Here is a 14876-nt window from a genome sequence, read left to right on the forward strand (position 1 = left end):
TGCAAAAACCTATGTCTTCATCAAGACACTTGAAAAGTAAAATGAAGCTTACTTCACAGTCTGTAGACTGGAATTCTCAGGATGCCAGGAAAATACTTTTAAATTACCAACCCCATATTTTATCAGCTTTATACTGTGTTATTCTGTCTCAAACTTATTTTTGTCTTGGTCTTAGGTTTAAACCATTTGGTTTAAGCACGGATTATACAAGTTCCCGGTTCCCTCTCCTCATTAGTTCTTTAGGAAATCCTAACCTTTAAACAAATTTCACATGCAATAAAAGCTAATCAACTAACTTGCTTTTCATGAATTACTTTTCTTTTTTCAAGCCTTCGCTCAGCTGCTTAATCACCCTTCCTTTTGTTCAGCAAAGCACTGGAGCTCTGGCCAAAGCTTGTTATTACACAAAGCAAAGTGAATCCTGCAAAGTAAGGTTGTGAAAGTACCATGTCTAAAACAATAATTTATTTTTCTTTTACACACACCAAATATGAACAGCATAAATTTAATATAAATGTTAATTCATGTACAGATGTCAAACACATTATTTCAACATTAGAAATTGCAACATGTAAAGGAATTATTATGTAGCTAGTATCAAATGTAAATAAAACGAAACTGCTATAACTGCACCTAAATTAACAGCAAAAAGGACAATTTAATATGGTGATGAAATACAATGAGCCAAAATACATAGTGGACCACAACAGTTGATTGCTTTTGAAGAAAAATTATTCAGCTTGAAATCTTTCCATTGCATTGTTTTCAGTCTACATAATATTCCTTTCTGACAAACAATTTTCAGATCCAACAGCTTACAAACAATACCTGCATAGATGAGGCCCTTAGACATTTTAACCACCTGGTCCATTCCTTGTCAATGAAGTAAAACTGTGTATAAAATTCCAAAAATAAGAATGGTCTATGGTATTAGTTTCAGATTGTTAAGAAGGTAAAAACAAGGTTTTGTCATTCAATAAATATAGCACTTGACTGAGAAATGCCAAATAGTCACAATAAAAATAATGATGGCTCACTCAAAATGAATTACATATATCTGATTTTAAAAATCAAAAACTACTTTCAGTTTAATGCTAAACAATGTTTTTTTTAAGAAGAACACGGCCTGATTAGAAAGTGAGCAAGCTGCTGTTCCGCATGGCTACCACAGGCAAGCACAGGTGCTGGTTTCAAGGGACAGCCTGGATAAAAGTAAGGCCTTTATGAATTTGAAAGCACACATTTGTCCCAACAGGGACGTGCTAACAACAGGAAACACAACTCAGTGAGCCATACATAAAAGCTCATGTAATCTGTATCCGTCAAGATTTTCTTTTGGCCTGTTTTTGTCTCCAAGAATTAACTAAGATATTGAACCTCAGTGTTATGATGACAGCAATGTAGCCTGATGGTACCTTCATGTAAAGTCTTTCAAAATACCAATTTTCCATTGATGAACTGCTATATCAGAAGCAAATATTTTATTGGACATGTTCTTCCTATAAAATTTTGCATCAAGTTAACGGAAGCAAACTTGCGGATGGTATTGAAGTTTCACATTATGCATGTTTATGATTGCTAGAATGGTGCTCATTGTTTTGTTAGCGGGATTTTTTGACATTTGTTAAAGATTTATTAAATGAAGAAGCTGAAAAAATTTTGTGTGAAAATACAAGAATAGGAATTGTGGCAAATTGTTTCAACACTAAATATAAATTACTGCTGTATAGACTATTACAGGTAATAAAAATCTTTTAAACAAATTATATTTTAAAACCCAAATTCAATCAAACTAACCAAAACAATTTAACATTCAATTTCACTAATCTTTAAATTGAAATGCTTAATACACTTGCTTTGAAGAATTATTCATCAATAAAAATGGAATGTAAATTTCCAGTAATTATGCATCAGTGGGTTGTTCTTTTTCTTTTCATTACAAGATCCAAAGCAATAAATTCCAAACTTCTCTTCTTCAGGGATATTCAGACCAAGTAGGGTGTACAGTTGGCTGTGGAAAGAGAGGGGCAGGGGGAGGAAAGAGACTTTCATTTCAGCAAACATACTGCATCATCAGTTTCAAGATAGACTTAATAGTTAAGATAATGGTGTAACTAAAGCATTCGGTCTTATACCAGTGCTGTGCTCTTCCCTTTCCTCTGCAGCACTAACAAACTCAAAACTATTAAGAAACTGTTGGATCAAATGCTCAAAGGGGTATTTTTCTTGAGAGCCTTATAGCTTTAAGAGACCCCATTCTTGGGTACTGAATGCATTTTCTCATCATGTATATACACACACACACTTTTAACTGAACTTCAAAATAATAACCCTTTGTTTCACTTTCACTGAATGCAAAATATTAATGCAGACAACCCTCAACTGCATATTTGGTCATTGTTCCGAGCTGTATTAGCTATACATTATACATATGCAATATAAATGACTGCTACTATGATATTTACCACTTTAGATCAGATTCTACACTCAACTAAGCACCAAGTTCTGCCTGATGTACACTGAACAGACAAAACCCAATTTCATTGTGAACATCAGTGGAGTAGAAGAAAACATGGTAATTATGTCCTGTTTTGAAGTGACTCAACAGAAGGCAGACAAGTTATTTCAGATAAATAAAGTCCAATGTTGTTGCATCTGTCTAACTTATTCTTTTCCAAGTTCTCTTACACAGACCAAGATTTACAAAATATGTGCTCCCTGTCCATTAGCAGCAGCTGAAAAATAACTGAACCTCTGGGAAATGTTCTGGGTGCCTGGGATTAGAAGCTTCCAACAAATAAAGTTAACACAGAGCATGGATTTATGCCATTTTCAAATTGCCTTGTAAGCTTTCAAAAACCACAATCACACCACTTCAAAAAAAGAGAGGCCTCAGAAATGACAGATATACACACTTAAATTCATCCACAATAGCATGTTAAAAAAAAAAAAGATAAAAACAGTCTCTTTTACATGAAACTGACTAGTCAAAAAATAGTCCTCCAAATATACAGAGTAGTAAAAGTATGTACTTTTGTACATAAATTTAAACCCAAGCTGGAAAGGCTTGAATTAATAAATGAATAAAAAATTACTCAGAGTCATTTTAGGAATGAAAACCATAACCTTTCTTTGTGCTGCACAACTAACAAGAACATCAAGACTGTGTGATCCATCAGCAGGTACAGGGCAATAGAGAGATGGTTTCCTTTGAAAAAAAGCAACAGAGAATCTCCACAAACCTTCCTCCTCTGTGAGTAAAGTACAACTTCTTCAAGAAACAGTGCAAACAGTACAGCTAAGACAATGCACTGAGAGGGCAAAAAGCCACTATGAACAATCCTGAGAAGCTTACTCACCTTTACTATCCCACCATGCTGCATTCAGGGACAGCAATGTTATATATGCTTGCTCAGGGGCTGTAAAAACAACCATTATGTGTAATTGATCTGATATATATTTCAGACTTCTAAATTCAAACTCTTAAAAAATTTCTTATGCTACATTCTGAGCCTTTCTAAAGATCACTAAAACCTCCAAACCATGAATTACCACTTATCATCTGTATTTGTTAAACAAAGCCATTATTTTCTTCAAATATCCTACAATTTGTGGCTGTTGATTGTTCCAAGAGCAATATAATTAACTTTGATAAAGCACACCAAGGCAATGTTTCACTCTCTTGATCTGCTGGTGATTTATCTAGTAACATTAAAATACAGCTTATTAATCTTTCCCTGACAGCATAGTTTTCTGTTTTCTAAAAACCATCATTTTCAAAATATTCAGGTGACACCAAGTGGTTAGTTGTTGTACTGCTATCTGCTCAGGACTGCTCTGTACCAGTACTGTACAAACTTGTGTGAAAACCAAGTATTCTGTGTGAAAGGAAGTACAGAAATACATACAACAACAAAAAAAAAAAAAAAAAAAAAAAAAAAAAAAAGCAAGCAGCCAGAATGCAGAATGCCCAGAATGCCTTGAGATTATTACCACAGAAGAGTTATATGTTTTAAAAATTGAAAAAAAAACCAGCAAAACCCAACCTGTAGACATCATCAAAAATTCAGTAGCCAAGAATTATGGTCCTCTAAGAGAAGTTACTTAGCAAAAAGAATTAGTCCCTATGTCATCTTTGTACCCTCATGTGTACAGTAAGTTGCTTCCAAGAAACACACTCAGACTTTTCTCAAATCACTGCTAGTTATCAAAAAAACCCCAGACAAAACCCCAAACCCCAAAGAAAAACCACAACCTATACATCCATAAGCAGCATCAGCATCATTCAACACTTCCACAAGAAGGAAGGAGGACTCTGTCACATCTAGCAAATTGTCTTTACTGGTAGCTATTTCTTTCAACACTGAATATATATTAAACAGTAACAGAAACAACTTCTTTAGATAGAGAAAATAAATTGTACTTTTAGACTCCTTAAGGCTATGTTGCAGCATCACAACAATGCCAACATCAAAAAGGGGGTTTTTAATCAATGTGAAAGATGTCGATCTTTCCAAAGTCAGCCTTGTACGTTTGCTTCAAATCAGGGCTCTGTATGCTCATTTCAGGCCCAAATTCTCACAAGCCAGAATGCGCAGAGGCCATAAAAAAAAAAAAAATTGCTATTCAAAGATAACAAGACAGCATTACTAGCACTAGGCCGGTAAGGAAACAGCTGTAAAAAGTAAACCTGGTATTTGGGAATTCTGCTAAATACCAATTCACATTAACTGTGATTGTATGGCACAATCAGGTGCTAAAAAGCTATAGAATACTATTAATTTAAATCCACTTTAAAAAGTTTTCCCTACAGCATTTGTAATTATAACTGAAGAGATAAAAATCTCAACACGTACTTTCTTCATTTTTTTTAATAGTCTGCATTCAGGATTTCCCCACAGCTGTGACTAATCACTCTTAATCTAACTTTAATTGTTCCCTTGATTCTTTCCCAGAGAAGTACAGGAGAGAAAATAATTTTAGGTAACAAAAGGAGCAAACTGGGCAGGTACAAGCACAAAACCTGCAACTGTCTTTATTCTTCTTTTAAGGAGAGCCTCACACCACTATTTTGAGTTTAGTACCCTTTTTATCTTTAAGATTACATGGGTTATAAAAGTGTGGCCCTAATTTCCCTAGCTAAATATGGAAACAAGACACCGTGTGTACAAAACCAGACACAGAAACTTAGCCACTTATTATTCAAAATCACTTTGGCCATCTGAAAGTATCACCTTCTAGAAGTGTCCCACCAATGTAAACCAAGCATACCACTGCTGAAGTGGACACAATGTATAAAAGCTTTGTGCTTCAGAGGCTCTCCTTCCTCTAAGACCTTTTGGCCATGCCAAATCCAAACCCAAGGAGAAGAAAGAAAGCAAGCAAGAACAAAAAGCTTGTTTACATTTTAGTCATGCATTGCAAAAAAAAAAAAAAAAAAAAAAAAAGGCATCAGAGTCAAGCCTGAAATAACTCTGCTATGAACTCATCCAAAGGAGAAACCTCACCACAGCCAACATACATCTCAAGAGACTTGCAGAACAAGTGCTAAGTAGCAGTATTAGGAAGAGAAGAAGGGTAGCACTATTTTAACAGTGTACTGCAATCGCTTTTGCAATTCACCAAGATTACAACAGGTGAGGGAAAAATCCTAACCAAAGAAAAAAAAACCCAACCCCTCCCCCCTACCAATTTTATAATGTAAAAACTCTCCTCTTCTAGTAATTGCATTCTGATTTTTAAAAAATGGAACATATATAAATGAAGATGCTAGAACACAGACTTTCAAATAAATTTTCAGCACCGTAATCATCTCACAAATGACCTTAAACCTAGGTTACTTACATGTCATCTAATTCTTTCTTATATATCATTCCAGTAGATAAATTTATGCAAAAATTACAGTGGCATTGGACTGTTCAGATACTTACAGTCTTTTCTCAGTGTTCTCATCTAATGGTCCAGGCTCAACTGACACAAGAACCAAGTCTTCTGTACACTACTTTATACAAAATACGCATGCACACCAAGATATGTATACCAAGAGCAATTTAAAAGTAACTTTTCTAGCTTCAGTTCTTCATATATAATCAAAAACGTTTATGCTTACCGAGATGTAAAAGTGTGAACTGTGCTGCCAATTCCTTTGCATCTTCTACTGTTGTACAGAGCTTTTCTGGCATGAAATAACCCTGGGAATCATCTGTGATACCAGAAATAAGCACTTTGTACACCAAGAGAATTTTCCCATCCTGACTTGTGGTTGAATACAAGCAGTATTCTGGTGGTGCCCAGCTATTTTTATGGCAAAAATAATCCAGATGCATTACTGCAGAACTGAAGTGACTCAGCTTTAGAGAATACATACTAATTGGAGTAAGCTTTATTCCTGGAAAAATGTGGCATGTACTTCTTTCAACTTCAGGAGGGCCTGGACTCTGCTGACCATTCAGATGAACTGAAAGACTTGCTGGTTTCCCCAAGGATTTTTGAGTAGCATCTTCTTTGTTAGGAAACCCTAAGAGGTTTTCAGAACTGGGACTTATCTGACCATTAAAATGTTGCTTCCAAGAACTTTCTTTGTTAACTGGCTTTGCCAGTGTCACCTCAATACTGGCTCCATCAATGCACTTCCCGTTCATTACAGACATAGCAGCAACTGCATCTTCACGGTGGAAAAAATGAACAAAAGCATAATCCCTCAACTTCTTCACACGTTCAACTACTCCCGGCTTGAATTTGTTAAATTCAGCTTTAATTTTGTCCTCTGTAGTAGATATCATTAAATTTCTCACATACAATACTTTGACTCTCTGCATAGTTTCTTCATCAACTACTTTCTCAGGATCTGCCCAGTCTACTTGAATAGTATGACCCCAGGGCTGGAATGTTCCTATAGCAAAAAAACATTACAAAAATAAGAAACATGCAAAGGAAAGCAGAATCATTCTTATCACCTACCTCTACAAAAAACAAACATGATGCATACCACAAGAAACTGGGTTTTGCTGCCTACATCTACTAAACTGTCGTGAAAGTGTTAAAGTAAATGTGACTGCAAAAATGACAAGTATTCTGTTACCTTGGGGTTCATTAAGCACCATTTTCAAAACAAAGACTTTGTGACATGCACATACACACACACACACACACAAAAGGAGACCAAAGTAATGTATTTAACTAGCTACTAAACACAGCCTCTTCAATAATACGACGACTTTAAAAAGCATGGCCAACACCTGGAAATAATAATCTAAATGTACAGATTCAGCACAACCCTTACTCTATGTTGCAGCAGATGCCAGAATTAAAAGAAAAAAACTAAAACCAAACCTACTTTGTTATTCATGTCAACCCATCATTTTGCTGATCATATGGGTTTATTTTCCATTCAGTGATGTAGAGGTATTTCACCCACCACTTTGCAGATACATATACATGTATATATAAAATATACCAATTACATGTTGAATATATTACATATTATTACAAGTATTATATTGATATTTATTATACATTTGATACTTTGTATATTGATACTTCTGCATATTTATTTTCTTTTTCTTTCAAAATTATTTTCTAGTAAAATATTAAAGACCTACCTTTTTTTAAAATATGAAACATTCATGTATTTCATAGTGATGAAAATATCATTACTCATGACAACCCACAGAAAATATGGGGCACATTCAAGGCACATTCCTTTCTAAGCTCACTTTTAAGAGAATTTAAGTGCAGAGCCTTGTGCATGTAAATGAAAACTGAATGTGTGCCTGTGCAGCTACATATTGGCATAAATACCTAAATTACATAAAACTGATGTCTATTTTTTAATTGTCAGAACTACCTAAATTACAGCTTCTTAAAAAAGTTAAAAAAAAAAAACCACAACTACAAAACATAAAAATAAAATCATCCTTAGCCAAAAGGCAATACTACAATTTTCTAACTCTCAAAACACTTTAAAGAATGGAAAACAGAAATGATCCACTATTTCATCCCCCCACAATATGGAAACAGATACTCTCCATATAAACTCAGTTTAACTACAAACAGTTTTACCTGGGATTAGCCGTCTTCTAGCCATTGCAGCTGCTCTGTGAGACTCATATTCTACAAAGGCAAAGCCACGATTTTTAGTTTTGTCAGTGGCATTTGGATAAACAATGACATCCACCACTCCTTCTGTAACTTTTTTCATTTCATTCAGTATTTCTTCTTTCTTCTTATCTTTAGGAATTGCTCCAATAAACAATCTGCAGTTGTCCAAGCTTACGCAGACACCAATAAACTTCCCTGGACGAATTTCATAATTATTAAGAATCTTGATGGCCAGCTGGGCTTCCTCTTTGGTGGTGTACATCACAAAAGCATAGCCTCGGTTCTCACCACTGAATTCCATCATCAGCCTGAGCTCATAGATCTTCCCAGCTCTCTCGAAAACTGGAACGAGCTCATCTTCATACATATCACGAGGAATCTTACCCACAAAAACTTCACATCCACGAGGTGGTGGAGGGCCTTCCCAACCTTAAAATAAATTGTCCAACAGCAATCTTAGTACAAAGGCACAATTACCCCACATCCAGTTCGAATGTGGGAGTTATTTTTGGTCTCAGCTGAAAACTAGCACATTCTCTTCTATTACATCTTATTTTTTTTATGTTTAAATTTTTAAAAACTGCCAGAAGCCCCACAGTTTGTATTTTATGCCACTTACAATTTTTTTCTGGTTATTAATAAAATTGATATATCTAAGAAAGATACCTAGGTAAGAACTTCAGTTTTATTTTCTACTACAGTGCTTTAAAGTTACAAAATGTTTCACTGCGCTTCTTGCCCCCATATTTTTATAAATTTTGCTAAGGTCCCCAGTGCGGCACTTTTTCTTCTTGCTTGACATCATTCAAAAACTCCAAACATTTTGCTCCCACCTTCATTCAGCCAATAAATAGGACTCCCTAAGAAAAGTAGGATACAGAGCCAAATTTTCTGCAACAGCCAAAAAGACAGAACACTTTTACTCTAAAAACAGACCACAGTTTTCACAAGCAGTAGGGGATGGTAGGAAAAAAAAAAAGAAGCAAAAAAAAAATCCCCACAACAAATCAGTCTTTAGTTAACTCTGAAAGCTGCAGAACAGCTATGCTTCTCTCCTTAAGCCTTAATAAAAGATTTAAACATTTTTTTATATCACTGCCATATATACTGAAAGATATGTTCAACAGATAATGTAAAGGTGTATTTATGCATTGAATATTATGGAGTTACAGTCTTCAAATACAGCACTTCATTTTCTCAAAATAATAAAAAAATAATTTTAAAAAGTTTGTTTGGCTTTGTTTCTTTTTCTAAATTAGACAAACGAATCAGGTAGAAGGTTCAAAGGCAGACACTCAAATCATGACTAAAAGCTTTTTCTAAAGGTTTTGATGAGGAAAGTTTTTTACAGGAGAAAAAGTAACAAGTACAAAGATGGTAGAAAAAAAACTAACACAAAACTTAGTGACTATTAGTATGAAATGACAAAGCATAATAAGGCAAGGTGAAAAAATAATTACTATTGACAAGTTAAGACAAGAAAATAATTAAAGAATGTTCTTTGGTTTGAAGTTCAGAATAAATTAGATTTAGATTATCTTGTAATTAATGCTTAATTTCCTTAATTTACTGTCAGAGAGCCTGTAATTTACTGTTGAAAAAAAAAAAACAGAATTGAGAGATTTTTGACTTCTCACAAAATAGTTTTTCCATCTATAAACTGTACAGAAAGAACTACATGGCACACAGGGAAGCTACCAAGGCATCAGAACTGACATGCGTTCTGGAGTCACACTGCCATGACTTATCTAGGAAAAAGTTTGGCTCTGTTCCGCACAGAATTCCACATTTTTATCATTTTCACCTTTAGAAACATCTCTGACCATTTCAGCTGATGTCTGACTGGACATAGCCGCTAACACCATTTGCAAGCTAGTACTGCCATCACTCACATCGTGCAAGTCCCTTTCCACAAAAAACAAAAAACCAACTGCAGACCATTTAGAAGCTCTAAAGACAAAGGCAACTGCACACCTCAGTAGACAAAAAACATGTGCAGGAGTAATTAAATGGAATACAAATCTTTATGTATTTATTAACTAGATACATTTTTACCATCCTTCTCAGCCCAGTAAATGAGCAGTGATTCTCAATAAGCAAAAGCCACTTATCACACAAAAATCCTCCCTTCTAGTTTTAAAGCTGCATACTAACCCAGCAGTACAGCACATTACTGCCAACTGGAATTAGCCTCCGACTCCTGACTTAAGAAAACTGGTCCGTGCCACATTTGCCAATGAAGGACATGTACTTAGCAGAGCAAACATGGAAAGTTAGTCACCAGCATTACACAAGTAGCTGACAGAGTTTCCTTGACTGGGTACTTGATTCATCGCTGGATGACAGAAAATAGGACTCCTATTTTTGCAGCAGTTTAATCAACATCAGTCATATTCCTCCCACTGTTAACACCCATGTCATCTTAAACTTCCACGTAATTCTAATGACTCACGTGCCTAGTGACATCACTGCTGGGTCCATTGCATAGACAGCAGCAGACATAAAATTATGAAAATTCACTTTCATCTTTCTTTTTAAAGCACTGTACAGACACATTTTTCACAAGTGGCATACACTAGATAAGAACTGTGCCAGGTAAAAAGCTGATAATTTGTAGGCAATTTTCAGCCACATCTGCTGAGAACAGAGCTGACAATGAGATTATCCTTTGACAGCAACACAAACTTACAGAAATCGTATCTTAACAAGGAAAATTCATAGTGAAACCCTTCATTTATACTGTAATTTCCTATAAGCCATCTCAAACATTCAAGCATCACCTGGCCTACAGCCATTTACAGTAACTCAGAGTAATTTCCAACCTAAAAAAAAAAGCATTTTCAATGTCCTATGAAAAAACATGAAGAGTTCAAGAAAAGATATAAAAGATAATGTCAATGAAGAGATTGATGGAAGAGATACCTTGTCAAACCCATCTAGTTTCAGAAAATATTAATGAAATTAGCTTTGCTAAACAAACACAATATCATCTAATGCTCTAATTAAAAGATACTATTAAGTAAATGATGTATAATAACTTAAGAACAGGTTGAAGATAGTGATGCCCTGCAGTTCTTTTTCCAGTATCATTTTCAAAATAGTTTCACAGGGCTTCCTTTTGATATTTTCTGTAGGCTTAACAGAAGTATTGCCAAAATGCAAGGCAGAAAAGCTTCCAGAGAAATAGTTTTGATGCAACTTAAACTCCATACAGCAATGAGTAAAGTTCATGCTTATGAGCGTAACTTATAAAGTCATGGGATCACAGGCAACTAGTGAAAATGAACTGAAAGAACAGCACAACATTTTCCTTCTGCTTGTCTTAGTGCATAATCTGATTCAGAAAGAAGCGTTACTGTATTCCATGTCACAAAACCAGGCTTAGTAGCAAAGCTCTTGTACACTGCTGATGTCAACAACGCTGGAAAAATTATTCAAAATAAAAGAAATATTTTATTGTCAACTCTGAAACCAAATGAGTTAATCTTCACTGGTGCTCTTTCAGAGAACAAAAGCTAAAAAAAATGTCTTGGCCAATGCAAGTGGTAAGGTATAAGCGAAGACACTAAGTAGATTATGCCTCTGTCACCAACTTGTTTTTCCCTTCCGTATCTCTAAATGTTTTGAAGCATGGTCTCAGTCAAATGGAACACACTTGGCTTTGGGAACTCCACATTTGTTCTGCTACCTGTCAATTTTAGCTAGTTTTAAAGCTGTGACTTTTTAAGTGCACCAAAAGCAAATTTTGCATACAGTCTAGCTCAAGAGATCTTAAGCTGCTGGAAACTGTAAAACATCAGGATCCTCCCCATATGTGTTGTGTTTCTTAGACTGTTTCGTTAAGCTTCTACTACTGGTCACTGTCAAGATACACAACATGAGGCTACACCAATTTTCAACCTCAAAAGAAATGCTTACCTGGTGGAGGACCACCAAATTTTCTTTGCCCATTTTGCTGAACCATGCTGTATCCAGTCTTCTCCATTAGGGCAAGTAAAGCTGCCCCATTTAGAGCACCACTTCGGATTTTGCCACATCCATTTGCTGCAGCTTTATTCTCCTCACACATATCTGCAACAGCTTCAACAGAATATCGCAAATATTCCAATTCAGCAAATTCTAAGTTATGTGCATACAAAAGATACCAAAATATAAAAAAAACCACTCAGGCTATACTTGTCTATTTACTGCAACTTTGTTTAGCATGAAGCTTCAATCCTATATCCAGCCACAATCAACTGTGTACTTGCTTTCAGACCATTGTTCTGTAGCTGGGATAATCTGGAACTTTACCTACTACAGAAATATGTAATGTAATAGATTTTTACTTAATCTATATTCAAACACTCCTAAATGCTATCACAGCTAGCACAACATAAGTAGCACAACTATTTTTAAGAATGCTGCCCTTCAAGTAGAAGAATGAATTCTTTCATAAACCATGTTATCACAGTTGTATAAGGGACCAATAAGCTACTCCAGGTGACAAATTCAATTTTCTTATTACTACATTTTATAAAAATGCCAACTATTTCAAAATTGTATTTTAGTATTAAAACATTGGAGGAAGAACTTAAGTCCATGCCCAGTTACTATACAGAAGTCCAAGAACTCATTATTTATGAAATAAATAATTTTGTTAATACTAATATAAAATAAAATTAGGCAGAACAGTCTGGCAAAAGTAAAGGTTTGAAATAACCCCACCCCTGGAATCCCTATTTTCATGGCTTTATCCATCTTCACAATTTCAAAAAGTAAACCTTATCGATCTAGTTGCTGCTGCCCTATCTCCAATTTCTCTGCCGTGCCAAGATCTCACCCAAGAGCTTTAGGTTTCTGTCACCCAGGTGATGAAAAACAATCACAGCATTTGGCAATTACCAATTTTACTAGTCAAGTCAATAAAAAAAAAAATCTCAAGTCAGATGTTTCGTTCATTGCCTCTTTTTCCTTCTGCAAGTTTATTTATTCTTTTCCCAAAATTATCTGCCCTAAGGTCTGCTTAGGCAAGCAATCTTTTTCATCACTTCAATCCTTTGTCCAAATGCCATTTCCGAGTGCTGTGCCACTTCTTGAGAAATGCTGCCCAAAAAATCATCACCAGAAAAGTAAAGGTACCACTGTTCTTCAGGGCCCCTTACATTTTCAGCTTTCTTCGTCTTCAGGCTCAGGCTCCAAAAGACAATGTCCTGAGACATCAGCAGTTTACTTTTTATAAGACACTTTAAAACAGCTTAAACTTCATACAAACTTTTCTTGAGAACCCACTATTATTTCTTGAAAACCCACTGAACAAAACTTTATTTTTAAATATATTATAGACCAAATTCATGGAATGGTGAAGTGCCTGGTCCTCTACTAGATTTATGGATATTATGCAATGATATTACTAACCAGAGGTGAGGCTGCAGCTTATTCTCCCACTCCTGCCCCAGCTTTATAATTTCAAATGTGCTTTGAACCAATGTCACAACTATTTCTAAGTGCATTTCTTTCACAACAGCCTTCACATGACAGAGCCCACAAGCCCTTCAATTAGAATCGTGTTAACAGTTATTTTTCCCACCCTAGGAAAAAAAGCCTTTTGGTGGGGATATATTTTTTTGTCTTTTTATCAAGCCAGTTATCACTTTGGGGCACGAGTCCATGCAAACAACCACTCTCAAAAAGTTTAAATTCTATCTGTCACAGGGCACTAAAAAAGCCACATTTTTAACCAAACTCCTGGTTCCATCAAAAGGAGATTCCAGAAAGCAGCAGGGCAGAGGAAAAACAAAACAAAACAAAACAAAAACCACAAAAACAAAAAAAAAAAACCCACACAAAAAAAAAAAAATTCCGACAGGCACGAGAAGAAACCGAATGGCTCCATGGCTGCCACCTGCTCAAAATGGTGTCCCATTTCCTTTCAGTCCTTTCAGCAAGTTAATTACACTTACTGCGTTTCACAGCCTACAAGCTGCACAGTGACTCTATAATTAGGGAATCTTTTGGCCGCTTCAGGCCTAACACGGTATGGAGATGACAATGAAGCTGGAGCGAGGGAGAGGCAAACTGCTTTTCCCTTTGTCTGGCGAGCTCCAACACCCGGGCCAGGCCGTCCTTACGTTACCTGCCAGGGCAGCAAGCGAGCCCCAGAGCGGCGCCGCGGGAGCTCCAAGGGGAGAAGCGGCCCTGAGGAGCTGCAAGAGGCCCATGCAGAAGCACGGCAGCCTCGGGCATGTGCCGGGCACAAAGGCGACGGACGGACGCGAGGAATCACAACTGCATATGGAGCAGTAAGGGAAGAGAATAAACTCAACACCCCTCCCCCCTCCTGCAATCGCACTTTCTCCACACCGCTTCATCCCTCATCGCGCTGCCTCCGCCTTTCCCCACGGCACGCCAAGGACCCGAACCCACCGCTGTCCCCAGGCAGGCGAGGCCAGGGCATGACCGCCCGCTGTCCCGTCAAGAGCCGAACGCCACAGAGCGCTCCCGGCTGCCGCCGCCGTCAGCGCCTCATGCGCCCGGCCCCGCGGCACGCGTGGGGTTTCCCTCGCGCTGAACCCGCCCGGCCAATCAGCGGGCGTGGAGGGCGGGCACGGACACGATTGACAGGCGGCGCCAGCCAATAGCAGCGGGGCAGCCGTGCCCGGCCCGCGAGAGCTCTTTAAAGCGGGGGACGGTTGGGCGAAGTGTGGGGGATGTGTCCGGCGCGCGTGTGCCGCGGCCGCCGCTGAGCCGTTGGGACGGCGCGCGCCGCCTCAGAGCCGCGGCGTTGCAGTCCCGCT

At 37.1% G+C, this 14876-nt stretch overlaps 1 protein-coding gene across 2 annotated transcripts; it reads right to left on the reverse strand.

The window, feature by feature from the left end:
* Window positions 1-443: 443 nt before the first annotated feature.
* On the reverse strand, window positions 444-14675 carry RBM46 (RNA binding motif protein 46). 2 transcript variants are annotated; one of them, XM_021530212.4, is made up of 6 exons: window positions 14506-14675; window positions 12019-12180; window positions 8062-8529; window positions 6110-6892; window positions 3360-3419; window positions 1846-2011 (listed from the first exon to the last, which is right to left on the reverse strand). In XM_021530212.4, exons 1-6 carry the CDS (start codon window positions 14534-14536, stop codon window positions 1986-1988), a joined length of 1530 nt encoding a protein of 509 aa, XP_021385887.2. In that variant the 5' UTR covers window positions 14537-14675; the 3' UTR covers window positions 1846-1985. The 2 variants fall into 2 exon arrangements, with proteins under 2 accessions (XP_085434152.1, XP_021385887.2); XM_085578026.1 differs by lacking the exon at window positions 3360-3419 and having other exon boundaries at window positions 444-2011.
* Between the last annotated feature and the right edge of the window lie 201 nt (window positions 14676-14876).

This window comes from Lonchura striata, chromosome 4 (genome assembly GCF_050655825.1).
Source record: "Lonchura striata isolate lonStrDom1 chromosome 4, ASM5065582v1, whole genome shotgun sequence".
NCBI lineage: Eukaryota > Metazoa > Chordata > Aves > Passeriformes > Estrildidae > Lonchura > Lonchura striata.

Coding starts and splice junctions, on each gene's coding strand:
- RBM46 (XM_021530212.4), bottom strand. CDS start 14,536: ATGCCCTGGCCTCGCCTGCCTGGGGACAGCG. Junction 12,181..14,505: donor TCGCCTGCCTGGGGACAGCG/GTGGGTTCGGGT, acceptor ATTCTGTTGAAG/CTGTTGCAGATATGTGTGAG. Junction 2,012..3,359: donor AGCATGGTGGGATAGTAAAG/GTGAGTAAGCTT, acceptor CTCTTTCCACAG/CCAACTGTACACCCTACTTG.